At 36.8% G+C, this 23,363-nt stretch overlaps 2 protein-coding genes across 3 annotated transcripts in view; one reads left to right on the forward strand and one right to left on the reverse strand.

The window, feature by feature from the left end:
• Nucleotides 1–2,618: 2,618 nt before the first annotated feature.
• On the reverse strand, nt 2,619–16,007 carry gpatch2 (G-patch domain containing 2). Of its 2 annotated transcripts, none has more exons than XM_015390114.1 (10): nt 15,843–16,007; nt 14,951–15,194; nt 11,398–11,948; nt 9,500–9,564; nt 8,017–8,214; nt 7,162–7,273; nt 6,251–6,290; nt 6,078–6,142; nt 5,877–5,965; nt 2,619–3,723 (listed from the first exon to the last, which is right to left on the reverse strand). In XM_015390114.1, the coding sequence occupies exons 1-10, from the start codon at nt 15,890–15,892 to the stop codon at nt 3,554–3,556; spliced, it is 1,584 nt and encodes a 527-aa protein (XP_015245600.1). In that variant the 5' UTR covers nt 15,893–16,007; the 3' UTR covers nt 2,619–3,553. The 2 variants fall into 2 exon arrangements, with proteins under 2 accessions (XP_015245600.1, XP_015245602.1); XM_015390116.1 differs by having other exon boundaries at nt 2,645–3,723; nt 11,401–11,948; nt 15,843–16,005.
• A 5,200-nt stretch (nt 16,008–21,207) lies between these two features.
• Nucleotides 21,208–23,363, forward strand: part of LOC107094480 (phosphatidate phosphatase LPIN1-like) — a 17,138-nt gene continuing 14,982 nt past the window's right edge. Inside the window, exon 1 of the mRNA XM_015390081.1 lies at nt 21,208–21,342. Within this exon, the coding sequence (XP_015245567.1) occupies nt 21,271–21,342 (72 nt within the window). The 5' untranslated portion in view covers nt 21,208–21,270. The remainder of the gene's footprint in view (nt 21,343–23,363) is intronic.

Below are 23,363 nucleotides of genomic sequence, written 5' to 3' on the forward strand. Positions count from 1 at the left end.
TTGACCTTTTGGATGGTCTGGACCTTCATAATTGTCTACCGTTGTTACTAATATTGTCAACATTTCTTTAGAGTTTGTAGAAGCAGATGAATGCAGGCAAAAAGGATCTCCTGTAGTGGTTCGTCTTTAAAGGTGATCTGGAGAAGCCTCTGACTGAGTACCCTTAAGTTCAGGGTTTTCCTTAATGGTCTTCATTTTATGAGGAATTCATCAAGTTAAGAACTTTTTCCAGAAACACATTTTCTTTTGAAAAATATGTCATAGAGTCACAATTAGGTCTTCATAATAACGGATTATTTGATATGATAAAGTTACATATTCAAAGAGCCTCATTTGTGTCAAAATCTATTTAAAATTGTGTAAAAGTCAACCTTTAACCTTTCTTCAGGGATAAAGACCTGCCTCCTTGTAGTTACTTACCTGATCAAAACAATGAGCTGTTGCTTCAAGGTTTGACTCAAGTTTTAACCAAATAGCATAGATCTAGAATTATAAGATACACTACCACTTTTGCTAATAAGCTAAACCTATTTTTCAAAGGTACTTTTCCATAAAATTTGACTGAAGGGGGGGGGGAATATTGGCACGTGCAAACTGTGCTAATGTTACAACATACCAGACATACAAAAGAAACATAGTGTCAGTTAAACATCTCTATCAGACGCAATTTAGCTCCTGGATGACACAAGCTTATAAATATCAGCTGTATGGACAGATTATTGATAACTCTCCTCTCTGCTGCTATGCAGTGCAGACAGGAAAATCGCAGTCATCTGGAATCTAGACAGCTACTTAATCCAAAGTTATGAAACAAACCATGTCCCTCCCCTCTACTACTCCTCCATCTAGTTGTAAATGCAGTGTGGCCTAATTTGGCTAATAATAACACAGGTTAAGGTGGATCCAGAGTGAAGCTGACAATTAGAGCAGAAAGAAGTAGAAAGCAACCTGCTCTGCTGCCGTAGTGGATCCCTAAATAAAATGCTTAGCAAGATTATCAGGAACTGTAGAGGGCTACTGCTGAAACCATTTAAATGGAAAATATCCTTGATTCCACTGTGATACATGTTATGTATGAGCAAAGATTGGAAAATATTATACAGAATGACCCTTTACTTGTCCTGTTGTAGAGATATTTATTCTTACCAACAGCAAATGTTAACACACAGCTGGACACTTAAAATCACCAGTTCTAACAAAATGTACGTACTACAAAAAAAAAAAAAAAAAAAAGAGAGAGATTTTCCTACATGAAGGTTGAAACTTTCCCAACTCTGGTTGGTTTTATACCAATTAGGAAAGTCAAAACATTGTCATATATGTATTGCACAAGGTAAATGCACCCATACCTGAGGTATTTTCTGGCCATGGTGGCAATGAGGGTCCTGAGGTTTTATTTAGAGCAGCAAATAATACGTCTCACTGAAACCTTATTATTTGTATGACAACGTTTTAGTGAGACATAACTAATTCTATGAATTCTGTGCTACCACCAATAGTACTGTGATTAAAATTGTATATCTGTGTTATATTCTGAATCCTTGTTTATTTAGCTTTCTTTCCATAACGCTACATTTAAAATATTGTTCAGAAACAGAGTTAATTACGTCCATTATTGATCAATTCCTTCGGTTAATTTAATTTTAATACTCCACCTTATTGGAGAGATCTTTTTTTCCCCAAAATATAGGTTGGTCCATGCATTCCCACTGTTCATCTTAGTAATTATATGTATGTTAGAATTTTATTATTATTGATATTTATGGGGTTCTTTGTATATATTTTTCAACATGTTCCTAAAGTACTTTTAACTGAAAAATTGGGTCTGTATTATACAGCTGGCTGAATTTAAAGAAAGCAATTATTAATGCACTCACCTGTTATCCTTACTCTATAGATGTGTGCAAGCATTTTTTTAAAGAGCAGCAAGATTCAGGGAATCTTTGGAAGTTTAGCTCTGGAATGAACTGAACATTAAACTTTTATTCCAGAACATGAAACTTTAGGTGATTTTGCTCACTTCTTCTACACATTTGATTGCTCATCCCTTTTAAAATATGTTGGACTGGCAGTCTAACATTCCAGCGTTGTCTTCTGTGGAGGACTTGGATTTAAAATAAACTTAATATAGATTTTAAAAAAATTGGACAGGGAGATGGTGATTGCTCTATACTTTGAGAGGGCAACTTGAGGTAAGACGTTATCTGCTGTGTCTGAAATGTTTCCAGGTCTGAGTTTTTTTCTGTCTCTGGAGGCAATCCTTAAAAAAAAAAAGGTCCATCAAGCAAAATAAACAGAAAACAGGTAAATCTGAGGTTGGTGAGTCTTAACAGGAAAACTCAGAAAGAGCTGTTCTGTTAAAAGGGTATTTTTACAGCAACCAGTTTAGGGGTTACACTATGGATTTTTATGTTATAATTTCAAAACGAAAGGATCCTGTGGCACCCTTTATCCATCTTTCATTTTTTTATACAAACATTTTCCTTGCTTACAAGAAACATATTTGGTCATTCTTAAAAATTTCCAGTGTCCTGGAATCCAAACAAGTGTAACCTCTTACAGATATTCTTTTTATCTTTTTAATGATTAATTAGCCAGCAAATAGCTTGTGCACAGAAGAACAAATACATATGTTTTATTCAATAGTACAAAACTAATACTCATTTTTGCAGGCATTTTTTCTCAAGTTTTGTTTCAGCCTATATTAAAGTAAAAAACACCCATTTATCTTTTTAGAGTTGCAAAGGGTCTCAGAGGGCCGCTATGTTTCTGTATAAATACCACTGAAGTAATTACACCATGATACCCCAGCTCCATTTAGCCTATGTTCCTATAGGAACAGTCAATAACCGACAACCATGAACAAAAAGAATGTTAACGTATGAAACAGTGAAAATGTGTTGTATATATCACCTTTTAATCTCCAATGACATGCTTTCAAACATGAAGTACTCAAATAAAACATTAAAATGATTTAAAAAGATAGAATTTTCAGTTTAAGATTTTATTTTTCCTGTTTGTGGAGAAATAAAAACCTAAGGAATAAATCAGTCCAATTAATAATTGATTGATTAATACATACAGAAAATCTGCTAACGTATGCTAACTTCATCACAATAAAAAAAAAAACAACTTTAAAAGGTGTGTTGAGGTATGGCCTATTCAAATATTTGTGCAATCTGAAAACATTTCTTCACCCAGTTTGGCTGCCTGCTAACAGACTGCTCTGTAACCAGTAGCACACACTCAGGATGGGCTCAAACACTCGCTGCCCTTTAACAAGGAGGTAACATGTGGTCGAGCATCAGGTTCTCCAACATGGAGTTAGAGCAATCTTACAACTCAGTTCAATCTACTACGCACACATGACGGCTTCCTAAAGTTTCCCCAATATGGGAAAGTTTGTCACTACAGACGTCCTTGGTAGACCAAGTTTCAATCTGTTCTTTCTTGTAGCTCGCAGGACTTTGGTTAAGAATCATCCTGAGGAGATTTCAATCCATTGTTCTTTTTTTACTGAGCCATGTGATCTTAGAGACCAGGACCTGCTCGGTCAGTTGAACCCCAACCCTGCCCCCTTGGGTCTCTGCGTTGCTCGGATAGGCTCAGTGATCCCTCTTCCCTCGGGGCCTAAGCCCATCCCCGGGCTCCAGCCCATGCTTTGCAACATGCGGCTCCCCGTGTTCGTGTCAGGAATGGGAGGTGCGTTTTCTCCAACCACACCTGAGATGAAAAAGAAAAGTTTAACAAATTTTGCGTTTTTAAATAATTTCTTTAAAAAAGTAAGGACAAAAAAAAAACTTTACTTATGCAAAACATATTTTCTCAGTCTAAAAGACTGAGAAAAATCCTATTTCTGAATCTGATTATAAATCCCTTTCCTAATCATACATTTAAAAAGGTTATTCCTTATTGCATTATTTTTTTTCTACCTTGCATTTTAAAATCCTTTTTTTTTTTTTTTTTACTTTACCCTCTCCATTTACCTTTTCCATGACCCTTCTGCTTCCTGATTTTACTGAAAACCACTTTAACCAATCCCAGTTGCTCCTCAAATTGAACAAGCTCCCTCATTGGTGGTTTTGTTAACCAAGTGGGGCAGTTTAACCAATGAGAGAGGTTAACTGGTTTCCATTGTGTTTAGGGAACAGAAAGGTCATGGAAAAGGTAAGTAGAGAGGAAAAAAAGAAAATGTAATTTCAAGAAGTATTTGAAAAAGAAAAATGGAAATAGAATAAGGAATTAACTTTCTAAATGTGTAATTAGGAGAGATATTTATAGTCAGATTTATGACTTTCAGTTTTTAAACGTATAGTTAAAAATATGATTTAAAAACAAATTTTCAAATTCCAGTATAAATATAAATGGATTAATAAATGCTATATAAAATTCCACTTTAATAATTCAATTCAAAATGTGCAATTAGAAATTGATTTTCAAATTTGATTTCAAATGCCTGATTTAAAGGTCAATTTCAGTTCTCCATTTGAATAGAACCCAGAAGTCGCCTGGCTAAATAGGTGCATCTCACTGAATGAGATCCTCAAAATAATATATTTTATTAATGGGACTGAAATAATAAAACTTAATTATATAAAAAACAATGATTCAAATGTTTATTCATCTTAATTTTCAGGAATGTACACATTACGAATTATTAGAGGATTATTTACACAGAAATGTTAAGTCATGTTACCCATTTCCTCTGTCATCAACCTTAATGGAGATATTGTTTTTATTTTCTTTCAACACCTGGCATCTACCTTATTTGCAAGCAAGATGAATTGTCAAGAGATTTGTGAATTGACAAGCTCCCGGAAATAGATCTTGCCAGAAGCCAACAGATGCATCAGCCTCGATACAGAAATGTTTCAGAGCAATGAAATGCAGTGATGTGTATGAAGTCAACCACGTCAAAATAAAGCAGAAGCAAAACAAACATGGCTGCTCCAGTTTTAGCTGGAATACCCTCTATTTCTTTTTGAAAAGTTAGCAAATGTACGTAATTTTCGTCTTTGTGGATGGGAAGATATTACAGTGTTCATCCTGACCATTTATGGTAAGATTTGGATTTATCTGTTAACTTTGCTGTTGTGAATCATATCACTAATGTGATACGTCTCAACTGCTACTGCTGCTGTGAATGGCCAATAACTCGATACAACTAGGAGACTTGTACCAAATGTCCCTTCCTTTTGCAAACATCTTCCAAGAGAGCCTTTCAGGATTGATGCTGTGTAGAAATCAGAATGAGCAAGACATATCAATCTGGCTTATGCCAGGTTAGCATCAACCTACACAGCAGGTAAAAAACTGTGTCAGTGACCAAGGTGTCATTTAACTTCAGTTGCTAGTAAACCGTTCTGAGAGTAGGGAGAGACTCATCAATCAGCCTTAACAGAACTTCAGACTAATCGCCTAAATTTAACCTAAAACTTTGTAATCCGGGTTACTTCAAAAGTTAAAACCCTTGCTCTCAGATTAGGCGTTCTGTCTGCTTGTTTATTCTGCCTCTCTGCAGGTGCAACCCAGTAATTGACTTAGCCACGACTAGTTGTGCAACAAAAACATCCGGGGTAGTAAGAGACCATGATCATGTTGTCCTCTGCTTTCCAGTAACTTTGCTTTAGCCAGAGAGGCTAACTAATAATGCTTTAATCCTTTCTGTGTGGGTAAGCAGAGTTGAGTAAAAGCACCTCACTCCATGGTCTTAGTCTGGTTAAAGCTGCATCACTCTGAATTGACATTAATGTATGTCTTCTTGCCCAATTATTTCTGGTAAAGAATTCTAAGAATTTCATTAGATGAGGGACTTATGATTAGGGATTAGTGGTGCAGAGTGGGGTGTTGAGTATAATCAGGTGTGGTGTTATTACCAGAAGGTACAACGGAACCAAGAGGGGCTGCCTTTCGCCTCCGCTTGATGTCGCCTGTGCACAGGGAGCCGAGGTGCCCGCTGGTCTGTCTGAAGGAGAAGTTAGGCGACATAAACAGTGTTAAGATTCCTCCCATAAAAGCATCAAACAGAACTAAGTTGGATTCTCGACCTGGCATATTTTCAAGGCAGCTGTTCTCACCTGCTTGCTGTTTTAACTGAACAGCTCCTCCGATGCCCTCTGTCTGTTCGTGGATCCCAGTGCAACTGCAGTGATGTTAAAAGACATTCAAAAAAAAAAAACAGAACACCTAAACTTGATGCTTGCAGTGGATCAAGACCTAGAATTTTGACACAGTTTAAAACTTGGCTCACCTGTCCGTGGTCCCTCCTTGAGCTTGGGCTAAACCAAGGCCTGTTTGAGGTAAATGACACTATTAAAACATTCAATTGATATAGCTCATTCCAAACACATTAACCCTTTATTCAAGATTCATATGGATTTTGATTTTTAAGTTATGTACTTTTTAGACACAGATTGTAAGATGAAAAATCCCCAGTCAACCAGCAAACAGCACAAATTTGCAGATAATTTTGGACTATTTTACTTTAATGGCCTCTCCACATAAATATTTCAAATTATGGAATAATATTTAGGTTGTGTTAGCACTGCAGGTGAAGGTTTAAGTTTGTTTCAATTAGCTGGGTTTGCTTTTACACCAAGAACTACTTCTTCTACTCAAACACTTCATCACATCCTGTCTTCCTGCCTTTGGTACTCTGGGATGGACAGGCATTCACAATGCAATCTGATCCAGGGTTTGTATGTGTTCCCACCGGCATAATTCCCTCCAGAAACCAGACCCTGACACATTTAAAGTGTTGCAGCCCGCCCTTACACCAAAACCTTTGAATGCTTAGAATTGGAACAGTGTGAATCAATGAAATAGAACCTGTTCACATTTTAGCACTACAGTGGCAACAGTAACCTCATTGGATCGACCTGGAGAAATAATACACTCTAAAAGAATCAGTTTTAACTGCATGACAATAATAAAAAAAAAAGAAAATCTGTTTTTGACCAAAAAAGGTCCAACTTGTTTGGACCAGACCAGCACTGTGAATTCTACCCAAGAGTAGATATTATTCTACATTAAACAGAGATAATTTAACACAAATAAATTATATAGATCTACAAAAGAAGGGGAAGTATCAGGGGTGAAAAAAAATCCTAACAAAATCAAATAAATAAAAAGAACAAAACAGAAACAAGCACAGCAACTCACTCATGGGGGTCCTGGCTCAGCCTTTCACTGAACCCCTGACTGGAGCTTCCCGGCATCCCAGCCTCAGATCCCTGCTGGTTTCCATGTAGACGACTCAACCTGGCCTGGAAACCTGTCAAACAACAATTCAACTTTAATCAGTGATGATCTCACTTGTCAATTGCTCAGTAAAGCAAACTAAATAAAAAAAAAAAATCATCCAGGGTGAATGTTATTTTTAATGGTTTAAAAATAAAGGATAGTTGTTGTTTTTTTTCCTTCACAGACAAATGGAAAGCTGGACTTCTATTATTATTTATAAAACAAAAATCAGGTGCAACGATTACAGGTTTCTGGGCGATCATAGATTCCTGATCTTTAAAAAGCCTGACATGCCGATTTTGACCAATACAGATTTAATTTTATAATCGACGCTGCCAGTTGTTATCAGATATCAAGTTAATTCAATCTTATCTTATTGAAAAAATATTAATCATTGCCTGTGAAACAATAAAAACTTCTTTAAGGCCTTGGCAGTGGATGGTTTTCAGATCTTTTCAGAAGTAGATCAGATTTCTGGAAAAGTCGGCCAATCGCAGAACTCTCAAAATTAAGAAAATCAAGGCTGATCAATCAACCAATAGACCGATAACTCGGTGAACCCCTGATAAATAATATCTTTTCTCACTGCTGCTTTGTTGTTGTTTTGAAGGACAACATCAGCTTGGAATTAGCCAGCTAAAGTGTATCACTGCACACCCTGAAAGTCTAAAATTACAAAGTTAAATCCTTACTAACTGATCCAAGTTTCTTAAATTACTTTATGGATGTCTACTGATACACAGCATCATCCCTCCAAAGCAGCTCATAGCGTACCTCTTTGACCATGGGGGGTCAGCAGCGGAAAGGACCCTGTTAGAATGCTGTTGAAGACAGGGTCGGCGAGGTCCAGCTCCTCCGATGTGGCCTCCCTCTCCCACCAGGGAACCACTCCTGCTATCCCACAAGCACCACCGGGCCCAGAACCAGAGCCGGGTTCCCCCTCATAGAACCAATCGCTCTGTTCATCGTCACCTAAAGTAAAGACAGAAAAAGTGACCTCAAAATTAAACTAAGCTTTACCAGTGTTTTAAAATGGGTTTAGTTTTATACACATTTAGCATCAAATATCCCATGCTTTCTTTCGTTTACCAAACATTTTTTTGTCAATTTTTAAAAATAAATAAACAGCTTTAATATATATATATAATAAATATTTAACAGTTGTGAGTAGTGATGGGCTATCTGAAGCCCCGCTTCGAGGCCTGTGTTGTCTTGCTGAAAACCACGTGACTGGCAACAAACGAGGCCTCGCATTGCATTGGTCACGTGACTGCTTCATTTTGCGTGTCGGTTTTCAAAATAAAAGCGCGATGAATCCTGTTGCTTCGTGGGTGGTTTGGTATCAGCAGAACAGTTTTCATCAGCAGTGGTTGAAATGGAGCCGTCAAAAAAGAGAAAAACCTCTCATATGTGGGAGTATTATGAGATGACAGATCACAATCACAACCTGAAACAGTGAAAAAAGTCCTATTCCTAAATAAAAACAATTAAACCTAAAATCCAGAAATTTCTATATTTTCTTTTGTTTAATCAGGAGATGCATCAGAATCACACATCAAAACCAGACTAAAAGCCATTAGAAGAGGCAAACTCTATGTGTTAAGAATCAGAACTAGAACTCCTAGGAAGAGATGATTTTAAACAAATTCTGTCTTTAAGGAAGCAAGTTTCAAGCTCAAAGTGTACAGAGTCTGCAGCAACAGTCACTCAGTTCTCAATACATTAAAGTAACACATATCTTCATTGTCTAATAAGTCCATGACATAAAAGAAAACCTAACACCACCACTGATGGTCAAGGACAAGATTGGCTACAAATCATTTTAATCATTAAAACATGACAATTAAATAGGATTCTCCTCTTACTAAAAATGAGTTTGATGAAAACTTTGTGACAATATTGCATTTCCTAATATTTGGAAGTATGATCCAACTGAGTAACAAGGCTGTTACAGTTTCACCAGCAGATGTCACTAGTGAGTGATGGAGCATCGAGTAATGAACTTTTTTCAACACTTTGCGTTGGAAAGCTTCATTGCTTCATGAGGCTTCACTTGCCCATCACTAGTTGTGAGGCCTCATAGATAAGAACAGCAAAAAAAAAAAAAAAAACAGATCAAATTTTAATTTTTAAACTGGACCTCATATATTAACCTTCACCTCAACTCCCTCCGACAACCGACTAAATCAGGCTATTAAAGTGTGTGAAAAAATGCCCTTCCTCAGAGGACGAGTTAAAAACTATTTAACATACGAACCTTGTCTCCCCTCATCATTGGTATAGAGGCCACCATCGCTGCTGTTACTGACACTGCTGGTTTCACTGCGGATAAAAAAAGAAAACATACAAAAAATAATTACATTCAAACATTTAAGAGCCCACAGCACACCTCCTGCCCACCTGTTTGTGGGGTCCCTCAAGGGAGCTGTCTGGGACCACACTTATATGGTCTATTCACAAATGATTTAGCATCAGTTTTTGTGTAAATCGACTGCACACATGTATGCTGATGATCCCGCACTGTATTATGCTGCAAAAATTGAACTGGACAGTTTTGTCAGCTGAGTTAAATGTGGTTTTTGATTGGATAAAATGAAATAAGATGGTTCTGAATATCTATAAAAACAAATAAATTATCTTGGGATCAAGTCATAAACTGTCCTCTACACCAAAGATGAGATTGAACTTGTCTGGGGAACCAATAGAACATGTAGAAAAAGTTAATTTATTGGGCATAATAACTGATAATCAGTTGTCATAGGCAGAACACATTGATACCATAGTGAGGAAGATGGGTTTGGTATCTCAATGGTGAGGAAATGTCTTTCCCAACAAATATTGTGGGACAGGTGGCTAAATCATTACTTTTATGTCACCTGTATGGTCTTCAGCATCTAAAGGTCATCTAGGGAAATTAAAAACTGCCCAAAACACTGTCTATTCTTTTCAACCTTTTTCTAATACAACTAAATTGTCAGATTATGTTAATATGTCCAAAATTAAATGCCTTAAAAAGAAGTTATTTATTGTGCCATCAGCTATTGGAATAATTGCCCACTTAATATATGTGAACTGAATTGTAAAGTATCGTTTAATTATTACTTTAGAATGCACTATTTAAATTTGTGAGTTGTGAATTAACATTTTTATTGTATGAAAGTGAGAATTAATGTAATAAACATGAATGTAATAACTAATTGGAATGATTTCTGATCAAATTTTAAGTGATTCTTTAATCGTTAAGTGACTTTCGTTTTGTCTTGTGGGCCCCAGAAGGAATAACTCACCCCACTTTTAGTGAGAGCTAATGGGGATCTTTTTTAAAAATAAACAACTTACCTGTAATCACAAGTGATGAGTATGATGAAGTGAAATAGATGTTCCAAGTTAATTAGTGAGTATGCTCTTTCTAACAATCGTTAATACTCTCAGTATGCTTTGATATTCAGTTTTACAATGTCTGTTGATGTTTTATTCTCTTATTTTAACTGCATGACCTATAAGAGCTCATTCTATATAAAAACGCTTCAAATATAAAGCAAAGCGTGATATTAGCATGTAAAATAGTTTGTAAATCTTCTGAGTGGGCCGTATCTGTTGAACGAACAGGTTTTGGTGTTAAAAGGAAAAAAAGGGGGAATTAAAAACTCAAAATCAAGAGAGACGAGGTGAGGATGATTGAGTCACAGTAACTTGTTCAAATACTTCTGATAAAACTTCCATATTGCAGAGACTATTTGTGGTCTGCCTCTCTTGCTGGGCTCCATGTTTGCAGGCTGCAAACATTACATGTCAAATACTGTGCTCTCTTTTTCAGGAAACCGTTGGAAGTCTCATATGATTGGCTCAGGAAGCAGGAAGAAAACACAGAATACACACATCACTGAAGTCATTTAGGATTGTACCTTTGGGTTGAAATGAGAAAAAGGTGACCAAGATGTTGATGAGGGATTGATTGTGTATAGAGAATGTTACCTCTATTCCCGGGAATAAATTAGATTATTTTAGTTAATTTTATAGTAAATTTCTCAAGTATTGCTCATTTGATATTAACTAAAACCTACCAAATGGCCTACAGACCTGAAATTATACTCATGTTGCACAGAAGCAGATGGACGACTTTAAAGCAAAGAGAAGAAAAGCCAAAACACTAACCACCTGTCACTCATGTCCTCATCTGAGCCCTTGTGCTCGTCCAGCTCCATCTTGTCCTTGGAACCTTCTTTTGGAGAACAAAGAGGGTCTTCGCTCTCAATAACCACTCCTTCATCAGCAGCTTCCAGTCCCAGTCTCTGCATGGCCATTTTTCTCTTCTTTACCCGGTTCTTTTCTCCCACCGACCCCATCAGGCCACCTCCACATAGCTCCATGGCACCCCTACTCTCGTTAGCACATAGTCGGTGCGGCCTGCTGCCAACGCGGGCCTTAGGGACGGGCGGGGGCCCGAGAAGGATGGAGGAGTGAGGTTCTGGTTCTACCGGCGGGTCCACAGCCATACGTTTGACCTTACGTCGCCGTCTGAGGCTGCGAGTTCCCTCCCCTGAGCCCAGGACTGCCAGGTCATCGGGCCAGATCGGCCGTTTGCTTCGTCCCAGGTCGACAGCGTGGGGTGGTCGTCTTTTTGGGCCGAGCTGGTCATCAGAGTCGCTGTTGTCACGGGCATGGCTGTTGGCAGCTGATACACCTCCTGAGCTGGCGCGGTAGTCCTGCAACAAATGTTCCAGTGGTGAAAACAAGACAGGATACTTTCTGTGAAGAGATGCTGCTTCAAAATCAGCAAGGATGCACACAGAACAATATCAAGTAAATACACTCAGGTGATACCAGTAGAAATACTTTACGGTACAAATAATCTTGACTAATCAATGGACAACACTACAAAGACTGTTTTTAGATCTGATAAACGAGACTAGAAATAAATGTACAGCATTATAAATTAGGAAACACGCAACATGGATGCTGCTTTTCCAAATATATTCACTGCTTTAAAAACGAAGAACACTTTGGGCACTATTCAGTGAGACAAAGTCTGAATTCAAATACAGGAAATAACAATTGACTCTTAAGCCCCGAGATGCCACATCCTCCTATTTTTTTTTTTCCTCCGCTCTGATTTGACCAGGTCAAGATCCGCAATTGCAATTGCACTAAACAGGAAAAAGAACGGCGAGAAGATCCGGTTTGTCGAATCAAAATTTAGTAACGATAGACCGGTAACTACAAATTAAACCATAATTCTTATATATTACCAAAAACTAACATCGTTTATTTAAATTATTGGATGCAAAGTATTGGTACTTCAACATACAAGGAAGCAGATTTCTAATCTCGATCAAAATTGTTATTTTATACCGAGAGGCCAAATCCAGTCATAACAACTTAAAGGAGCACATCTCACAACTTCAAAACTAACTTCTTATCACAGGCATGGATAAAGAGATGCTGAGTTTGGAAGTAGAGGACAAACATAGTTCATAACAACCATGTATGATCCTAGTTATCCGTTACCAAAAAACCACAACAAAAAGAAAATATTTGGGCAGAAGCTGCACATATGCTGGATGTTGATGGGGATTTTTTTTAAGTCATAATAAACTAAGTGTTTATTTCTGCATGTTTTGCTCCTATGAATTTAATAATAATATAGCGCATGCTCTACTTGAGCTCCGAGGAAGTCGGAGTGGAGCAAGACAGGAGGAATAACGAGGCTGAAGGGGGAGGCTTTGCGCAGACTCTCTGGAGCGCACCAAGGCGGTTACGGAGGATGTGGGATTTCTTTCTTAAGCTGAGGTGGAAGAGTGTAGAAGCTCGCCATGAACAGGACTTGGGGTGGTGGGGTGGTGGTGGTGGTGGGGGGGTACAAATTTAACATAATTGGACATCTTGCATTTCACTGTATAAATATATCTCCAAGTGCGTTCCCAACACATAAAGAACACGCATAGATCAAAGATTTAAATGCATCATCAAAGGGGAATTTGATTTGGATTTACATGATTCCCTGTAGCACGATTAGAGTGCTTGTCAAACCTTCGTTTAGGCACATTTGTGCTGTAAAGATCAACCAGGGTTCCTACAGCATAAGGCAAGTTTGATTCAAGATTTTAAGACTTTTTAATGCCACTTAAAATAAAAATTTAAGACCAACTTGACAATAAACACAAGAAAAACCTGGTAGCGACAAATTTACCCTAAATGTTTATTTTAACATAAACCAGTGCTTTCTGGCCCAGCAGATATGTTTCAAATTTTGAAAAACTTTCCATATAGGAAGAAAGCTAAAAACAAACAAATAACTGATATATTTTTAACAACTACTGAATTGAATTCACCAACTTTGTTTTGTTCCCTTCTCAATCCCTCTACTTTCATAGTTGGCATATCGCCAAACATTATCCTGAGAATTGGTTCTACTGGCGCTGTTGCTGATGTGAGAGATGCTGTGGAGGCTGTTGCTTCTCCATTACTTGATTTTGACACTTTGAGTTTCTTGTTTGCACGTCTCTCCACTGCCTTGATTCCCATCGTGCTTCATCTACATTCCATGGTACTGGTTTTAGCCATGCAGAAAACTCTTGGATGGATGGCCTATTTTTCTTTGAATTTAAAACTTCCCAATGTTGTCCAGATAAAAAGTTAGTGGCACCTCACCCCCAAGTTCCGGCCAAAACATCTTTTTTATTGCTTCCGTTATCGGTAAACAACCAATAATAGTTACAGCGAGCGGTTCGGTTAATGTAAGAAAAATATTGTCAATTATTTTATTGTTTGATCTGGATTTTAAACAATAACGTAACAAAACAACAATAGGCCTGTAAGCAACATTATCTGGGTGGGCCCATATGAAGTACAACACCCCATCCCAACCACCGCCGCTGCAGAAAACCAACACCAAATGTGCCCCATACATACACATTTCATCATTCTTCACCTTCAATGGACAGGAATATACTTTAGTATATTCTGCTGTAAAATGAGTCTTATCGGGCTACCTTGACCTTCACAGTCCCCCTCCTCACCCACGCTCTCTTCATTCATCTCCAGGTCACAATCTTTACTGACTTTAGCAGCAACGTCCACCTATTTTGGGAAGTTTTTTTCCGTTCTTCCAGCAGCTCTTCTTTGCTTTTTTTTTTTCTGAAATCCACTTAAGTACCTCTTTTGGTATCCATCATCGCTAACATGTTGTACGTAGCAGTTATGCTTTTAATCTACGCTCTGGATTACCCATAATTCCAAGTCGTAGTGTAAAAAATAAAATACTTAAATACATCGTTCTTTTAAGATCTTTATTGCTGTTTGAAGCATATTATATGAGTGTATTTTTTACCAACCGTCTAATGAACTATACATAGTTATTAACATAGTAATTAAAAGTACCACTGCTTGCTTTGAAGTTTAAACGGCTCACCATCATGTTGAAATCTGGCATGTGTTGGGGTATAAATAAAGTCCGGTCAGTCAATCTAGTATCAGGTGGGTTTAAGATTAATTTTTCGCACCATTGCAAATGATAAGAGACGTCCTAGTCCACAATTACATAGGGGGCATACCAGGTGTCAATGACAGGGCCCCTAAGAGGTCGGGGGCCCCTAAGCAACTGCATACTCTGCTTACTGATATTTACACCAATGTCTAGGGGATCCACTGGATAGCTGCTTGATTTATTTGAATCTCTTTAGAATGCAAGTCACACCTTCAGCCTCACCTTATGCTCCTCCAGACTGGACTCTGACCCCTCACTCAGGTGGCCAGTCTCCCACGGAGGATGTGGGTTGTCAGAGCGACGTTTCCTGCCCCTCCGTTTCCGAGCTTGTCTCTTCAGCAGGCAGCCTACTGCCAGAGCGTGGTCCCCTCCATCACCGAACCCACCCCGGGCCGCCTGCTCCGAGCTTTCCTCCAGTGCCGACACCAGGTCATGGACCAGCTCGTCCATTATCCGGCGAAAGTGCCTGAGGAAGAAAAAAAAGCTGATATTTTTTTTTTTGCAACGATCTGTATCATTTTAACTTGAATGTAATCAACCTGTTAAAGGGGATTAGAGCTACAACGAAGGCAGAATCCCACTGATAGAACAGGAAAACGTTAAAAATTGTATGATCATTGTTAAATGTAGATGAGCTAAGAAAAAAATACCAACGACATACATTGTAGTAAGAGGTTAGGGTAAAGGTGATGACAACATAGTTTACTTACGTTATAACACCTGATAAAGATATATATATATATATATATATATATATATATATATATATATATAAACAAGAGATACCGTTTGCTATGTTTGATCTATTGCGTTAGCTGGTTTACTGCTTAGCTTCGTAAGCTAACGTTTTCTTACAAGTTAGCACTTCACTTAAAAGAAAAGCCATATTAAAGTCATAGTTTTGTTACTTCTGGTAATAAACAAGCTTAACTACAATACTGACAGTTTGCTGTGAGGCTTGCTGTGGAGAAAAATAATAAAAAACCCTCCTTCGACATTCGATGCTAGCCTGTTGATGGAGCTAGCTTAAACTCTCCAACCAGCTGATCCACGCGAGTCCGGTGGACGTGAGCGATCAGTTAGCCTACGTCTCAGTGATTTTAAGACCACCTACCAGCCCGTTCCCGCTTTGCCGATGGTTTTTATAGGACCTGCACGGGACATTAAAGCCACCAAATACCAACAGGATATTAGCCAGAAACAACCACCAAGCAGAGAGACTCCATACTGACACAAAAGCTAACAGTCAGAAAGCTGGATATGTGTCAATAGCGGATGGTGCATTCAGGGACGTCAGGGAAATTACCAGTTTACATTAAAATGTATTAGAATCTCTATTTATGTTAAAAGATATATCCAAAAATTCAAACTTTGACTTTCTAGCAGATAAATAATGGTTGTATACAGTTTGACGTATGCATGCACAATCATCTAGGCAATAATATGTGTAACCATGTGGCAGATGGTAGTTTAAATGATTTAAATATAGCATGTGAAGGCAACTTATATCTATTGTATTTTACAGTTCCAACAGCAAGAGGCGCTGTGGTTCTATGTTTAATCTTGGTGTATTGCCACTTTGGCTGTATGTATAGATAGAGTATAGAAATATGTTATATTAATCCAAATCTGAAAACAAAAAAATATTTTAAAATGCATACAGGGTGTGATAAAAAAAAATATAGGCCTATAAACCTTTTTATATAGTACCTGCAAGAACTTAAATCTACTTTCATCCCTGGAAATAATTACTTGTTATTGTACATTACAAGTTTTTATCTCTGGATTTATCCCATCCCTTTGAAAGCTGTGAGCAGGGGGCCTTTGTCAGCAGGGGCAGAGCTAGATGGAGGCCAGTGGTGGCCATGGCCATCCTTAGCCAATTATTGGCCACCCCTGTGGCCACCCCTACCATTTTTCCCTCTAATACAGATGGTGGCAGCAGTAGTACTCTCAAGTGGAATATTCAAAACATTTTATTTTTTTGTGGTTAATCATACGCATCAATATACTAACATCAAAGATGATAGGTACAGAATTCATTATCTTTTCAAAACTAGATTTTGTCTTATATGGGGTAAAGAGAAAATGTGTCTCTGCAAGTCATATAGGAGTCTTCAGTGAAATCAAAGATAAACAACAAATTTAATAAAAACTTATCAAATAATCAATTTATGTAGATATAAGTGCTTGTAAATATCAATTTTATGCAGAATGTTTATTGATACAAGTAGGTAAGTAATGACGATGATGATTGATTTATGCCCCAGAACTCAAAACTGAGTTTTATCCACTATACCTTTTATCTAGAAATCACCGATGTTTAAATATCTGCATGTATTTGTTAGCAAAGGCTGTACGAAAGTATAGTTTGTCTTTATTTAGAAAATATGGATGTTTAGCTTGTTAATTTTCCTGTTGGAACAGTGTAGATTGACCCTGAGGTTCTGCTGCCTATCTGCTTTCGGCCACCCCTCCTTTCCCACAGTGCTACATCTGATATGAACATACCAGAGGATATGTGCACACATAGTATTGTTTCAAAAATATATAACCAATTGCAAAAAAAAAAAAAATGAATTATTTGAATCAAAACTCAACATTTCACTCATTCAGTGTTAATGATTCTGGAATCATATTGTTTCATGTTCATATGATCATAATAAACTGTTATTTTACTGCTAATGGCCAGGATGCATCAGTGAAACAAAGTTCCGATATGGTGGCACCACAGGCAAACAAATGGAGACCACCTTGGCCAGATCAGACTGATTTCCAGCCAAGATTGGAAAAGCACTTGTGCTATTAAAAGTATCCATTAAGATCAGAAGAATGTACCCAGAACCAGGGCCTTCTTGTGTTGGTACAAGTTTCCCAATCTGTTTATGTAAAATTAGACAGAAAATGAAATAAATGGGGAATGTTCTGTTTGGCTACCTAATGTTGCTTTAGGTGTAGAGAGATTACACCTTCAGAAAACAGTCTGTAAAACAGAAGCTTTTTAAATACACTTTCATGGCCTTTAAATAATAAAATCATCATTATCTATGTATATTATATTTCATGTACGGTAAAAGGTTTTGATGGCATTTTGAAGGTAGAATATCCTATTAATTCAAGTTTTTCCTTCCACCAGGTGTCATCAGAGAGCAACCAGGTTTCTTTTTCTGAATTTACAACATGAAAATATAATCTAATTACAATGAAAATTGAATTGGAATAATCTGTAATTTAACCCTATAAACACCATATGATTGGATGTAGAATTATCAATATTCTAAGGTGTAGTATCTTTATAAAGCACATGTTTGGAGTAGATCTCAGTGACATTGCAAAGTAACCAAAAAAATGTACTTTTCCCCAACATATCATCTGTTTATGATGACTCTGACTCAGTGATTCCAGCTGTTGTTCACATCTTTTGAGTCTCACCCCAAGCTCCTCAATAGGCTTTGTTGCACCTTGTTCATCTTGTTTTTCATTTTCTACTACAGTTCTTTCTTCCGTTCAACTCTCCATGATGGTATTTCAATACAATGCTTTGTAAACAACCATCTAAAAACAACTAATGCTATCATCTAAATCAGTGATTCCCAAAGTTGGGGTTATGACCCCACTTGGGGTCCTTGATCAACCAATATGGGGTCTAGAGATTCAATACAGATATTGAACTTATTAGACATTTATGTTAAAGTACTAAAATAACCTAAAGAATCACCCAAAGATGGATAAAACCAATTACTTTAGTTTCTGAGTCAGTTTATAATATTATTACACCCAGAGTTAATTGACTGTAGAAATGTTTGGGTAATTTGACTCTGGTACCATTTTGGGAGTCAGAAGCTGAAAAGTTTGGGAACAATTCCACTTTAGGTTAGACTGAATGTTTAGGGTTTTCGTCATGTTCAAGACTTGATTTTCTTTTAGAGAAAAGCTCTTCCTCTTGTCCTCAAAGCACAGAAATGTGAAATGCACAACTATAGTTCTGTTGATAAATTCTTTCATTGGAGCTTTAGATTTCCACAGCTCCTCCAGATAGGCATGTGGCTCTTTAGCGCCCCTTGTGTCTCATCAAAGTAAACAAAATGGAAAAAGATGGATTTTTGTTTGTTTCTTTTAATGTAGTGTGCAGGATGANTTTAGCGCCCCTTGTGTCTCATCAAAGTAAACAAAATGGAAAAAGATGGATTTTTGTTTGTTTCTTTTAATGTAGTGTGCAGGATGACAAACAAACATTCGTTATGTTTTCCATTGCTGTAAAAATGTGTATAATACATAAATTTAAACAATAAATTGAAACATCAACAAAGATTTTCCTCATAGCCTGCGACACGTTTCAGCGCGGCATACTGCCAGGCAGGTGGCTGTTGCAAACAAACCGATTGGTGCAATGTAATTAAAATATATCAGCTTATTTTCATTTAAATAGTCTGCTTACCTTATGAACAGGCTGCTGTTGCCCCAATAAGAAGGGGGGAAAGGATTGTATTGTTACTTTGGTTTGAAGAGGACTGCATCATATTTCCAAGTGGAGGTTCAAATTACAGGAGTCTTATAATGCATATTCCGTTTTCTGAAGTCCTCAAAATAAAGATAACACCTAAAATCTGATTTCTTTATTGTATTTCTATAATTTGATCAATTCAAGAAACCATAATACATTAATACTGTAATGGACATTAAACTTAAAGCACCTAATATCGTACAGCAGATTAAGTCACATGGTGTGTCATTTTCTCCAGGATGCACTGCAGGGAAAATAAACATTTAATCATGAATGCCTATTAGGTATTTAAGCCTACTTGGTCATTTTGATAGATGGCTAATATACGTGTAGAGCCTGAGGAGGCTTATATAAGCATTTCAAATGTTTGCGACTCCCGACAGATCTGTTTCATGTTTTATTGGTCCAATTTGGCTCTTTGAACATTTTAGTTTGCTGACACCTGCCTTTAAGTTTCTCGTCTGCTGACATGAGCAGACAGTCATGTCTTGGTTGGTTTGAATTAGGTAAGTTCCTCAGCTCCTAATGATGCTGTTTGTCCACTCATTCATTACAAATCTTCAATGCATTCAGAAATCATCCATGTTTATACTCAGAACAAGTTACACACATCTAGTGTTTATATTACTAAAGCTAAATGGCAACGCTGAGTTTCTTTGAGTGGTATCAGCATAAAATGGGATGAAAACAAAAGCCTGATGGGTTTTTTTTGTATTTTAGATGAACATTTTGGTAACACTTTCTTTTACAGTACATCCATAACCATGTAATACTATGGTAATAACATAGCAATTCACACTATATTACATGGTAAAAGGTAAAATGTTATTTGTAAATTACCCCAAAATTAAGGTATATAATTTAAAAGTAATTACCTGCATGTAATTATTACAATTGTACGTTACTATGTAAAAATAGAGACTTTTGGTGGGTAATTAGCATTAGGTTACTGCATAACAGTTTCTATTATTGGCCACCACCTACCAATGGCTTATAAGGCAAATTGTAACTAAAACATTATAAAACTAAACTCAAGTTATATATAAATAAGAGTTGAGTTAAGAAGATTGTTGCTGTCTTCTAGGTAATAAACTGCAATTTATTAGACAATTGTTGCTGTCTTCTAGGTTTGGTTTTCTGCTATATGCCAGGTAATAAACTGCAATTTATTAGATAATAGCACATTAATTTATTGATGCTGGTAATAACTGTTTGGAATCTAACAACTCTAACTTTACCTTGTCTGCCAGGAATTGCAGCACAGCACTTATCAAAGATGCTCCATAAAGTTGTTACCTAGTAATTTAGTGTAACTTGCTATGTTATTAACATGTTATTACATAAAGAAAATTCAATTTCAATTTATTGTAACCTTCCAGTGTACAGCTATCCTCTATGTTAAATGTTTGTCTGTAGCATAAAATTGCAGTATTATATATTGAGGTTAGTGAGCTTCATTGAAAATTAAAACACTATGGCTTATGCAAAGCCATGTATTATTGAGTGAACTCACTTAGCACATAAACAGATAGTGATAACAGGATCTTATTATATGCTGTAGACGCAGTGTACCATTATGATTATGTGCTCATGTAACAGTTGGCCTTAACTGAATGTCAGTGACGCCAGCATTGTGTTCTTTCAGGGGGGGCGCAATAGACGTCACACATATTACACTCTTTCTATTAAGTAATGAGAAAAGCACTTATTAGGAGGACTGAGCGGCATGCGTTTGAAATGCTCGGCTGGCTGTCTGACTGGTGTGAGATCATGTAGAGCCAAAAGTTGTCCTCTCAGACTAACAGTCAAAATGTCCCAGCCGTCCCTACAAATGCCTAAGGAGTCAGAGGTTCCTGTGGAAGACTTCCACTCATGGCTGACTCAGGTTTCCATCTGGGGGTCCCAGGTAAATTTAGACGATGTTGACTTGCACTTGACGGTCAGACACTCGTCGTTCCCTCAGAGTGAAGACACCTGTGGAGTTTCTAATTAACAAACCTCGAATTTTTTAAGACATTCTGCTTTTAAGATTTAACACATGATATCAGTGGACGAAGAGGAGATAGATGAGGCTGTCCAGCAGTATTCCACCGACACCACCTGGAGCTGGGTAAAATGATTTTTCTTTTAGTTTTTATTGTAAGCATGTGATTCTGTAGTAAGTGGAGCTCTTATTTCTTTTCACTTTAATGCAATTCAAATGAATGTCTAAATCAAATATTGAAGACATGCTTTAGAAGCAAGCAAACAGCTTCAGGGAGGAGGGTAAATGCAAACAGCCGGTGTGTTTAGATAATGCCACATGTAAAGTGACCTGGTATAAGTGAAACCTGGGAAGAGCGTCAAGGGGCCGGGGTTGGGGGGTGCCAAGCTGTTTTTGGTGGGTGGGGTTATCACTGCAGAGATCAGATCATCTTCTCACCTTTTCCATAAGAGAGAAATGATTCAAGAGCAAAACTGTATATTAATCATACAAAATGACAGCTGATGAATTAAACATGATGAAATTTCTGAAGGAAAAAACCATCTTTCAAAACCTCATTTTGATCTTCAACTTTCTTTCTTACCACCACTTTGTTTTATTTGGATCATTTCCCTTTTATTTTAGCTTTGTCTGTGTTTATGCAAGTTACATAAAATGTTGTCAGCTGGTGTTTTTTGTGGGGATTTTTTTGTCTTGCTTTTGTTTAACATAGGTATTTCCTAAATTAAGCAATCTGTATCAGAACAGAGCATTTTTCAGAAATACTCTTTTTTTTCTTAAATGCTATTTTTCAAAATGCAATTTAATTTATGTTTTTCTTTTTTTCCTTTGAATTTCCTTTGAAATTGTATTTTTTATGCTTTACACCCTATTTACTTTAATGCTAATGCTATCAAGTTTAATTTGCATATATGCAAAATATGGCAAAAAAATAAACATGTTAAGGATAAGATTGCCATATCTAAAGCTTTTATTTTGCTTACAATTATTAAAGGTGAAGATCAAAATGACAAAGCCAATCTTACAATAAAACCTTTTTTGTTTTCTGTGTTTTTTGCTTTGAGTTACAGTTTAATCTCTGAGTCAAAGTTTCTGTCAAACTCTATGGTAGTTGGATCAGAGCAGTCTGAGCCAGTCAGCAGCTTTATTATCAGCCAAGTGTCTCCAAACATTATGCAACATATCTGTTAAAAGCATGCTTCCGCTAAAAATTTTTAACAGAATGTGTTGCATTGAAAGACATTTAGATAAAGGCTTTTGAGCTTCATGTTTCTCTAGTATTACCATCTGTGTTTCTTTGTATCAACACACACTGAAATAATAATATAAGAGCTTAAAAATGATCAAATGTTTCATGGTTAAGCTGAGAGGTTGTTCAAACTTATTTTTCTTTGCAAAACAAACTGGAAAATCTGTCTTAATGGATGGCTTGTATATCATTCAATTTGGCAAACTGAATGTTTCTCCTGCTCAGTGCATTTATCTGGGATAAAAGCCAACTTATCATCTGATCAGTGAAGTAGTGTTTACAGAAATGCGATAAACAATTTTACACTTTTAGAATTACATAAACCGAGCCGAACTATAGTAAAGTTGGGGATGTTGTCTGTTTTGTTTTTTGAAAATCTGCTAAGACATCTTCTACTGCATGAAAACCCTCAACTAACTTATCCAACATGATGTACATGAAAATGCCACCATGATTTGTTTACCTCAACGAAGGACGGATCTGCTGCTGCTCTCCGAGGACTCGTTCTTAGAAACATGTCAGTAAAGACAGCTGTGAGGCTCATATATCGTCAGAGGTCCCTCAGAAACTGACAGAAAGACTGATGTGAGGTCAGCCGGTATCTGTAGAACAGCTGGAAAATTAGCTAGCTGTCAGGCAAAAATGTTTCAGAATACATGCAGAATATTCATTCTTTATTAAAGATAAACATGATTACATAGAAGTGCAAAGAAAAATCCATGCTAAAAATTATTTTAGTTTTTTAATTGCTGGTGCCTCTCAATAAAAAAACATTATTTATATTTAATTAAAGTATCTGATAAATATATATATATATACATATATATATATATCAGATACTTTAATTAAATATAATGTTTATATATATATATATATATATATATATATATATATATAT

The sequence above is a fragment of the Cyprinodon variegatus genome, unplaced genomic scaffold (assembly GCF_000732505.1).
Source record: "Cyprinodon variegatus isolate N-32 unplaced genomic scaffold, C_variegatus-1.0 Scaffold485, whole genome shotgun sequence".
NCBI lineage: Eukaryota > Metazoa > Chordata > Actinopteri > Cyprinodontiformes > Cyprinodontidae > Cyprinodon > Cyprinodon variegatus.

Coding starts and splice junctions, on each gene's coding strand:
- gpatch2 (XM_015390114.1), bottom strand. CDS start 15,892: ATGTCCCGTGCAGGTCCTATAAAAACCATCGGCAAAGCGGGAACGGGC. Junction 6,291..7,161: donor CTGAGCCAGGACCCCCATGA/GTGAGTTGCTGT, acceptor TACCTCAAACAG/GCCTTGGTTTAGCCCAAGCT. Junction 5,966..6,077: donor TCAGTTAAAACAGCAAGCAG/GTGAGAACAGCT, acceptor CTTCTCCTTCAG/ACAGACCAGCGGGCACCTCG.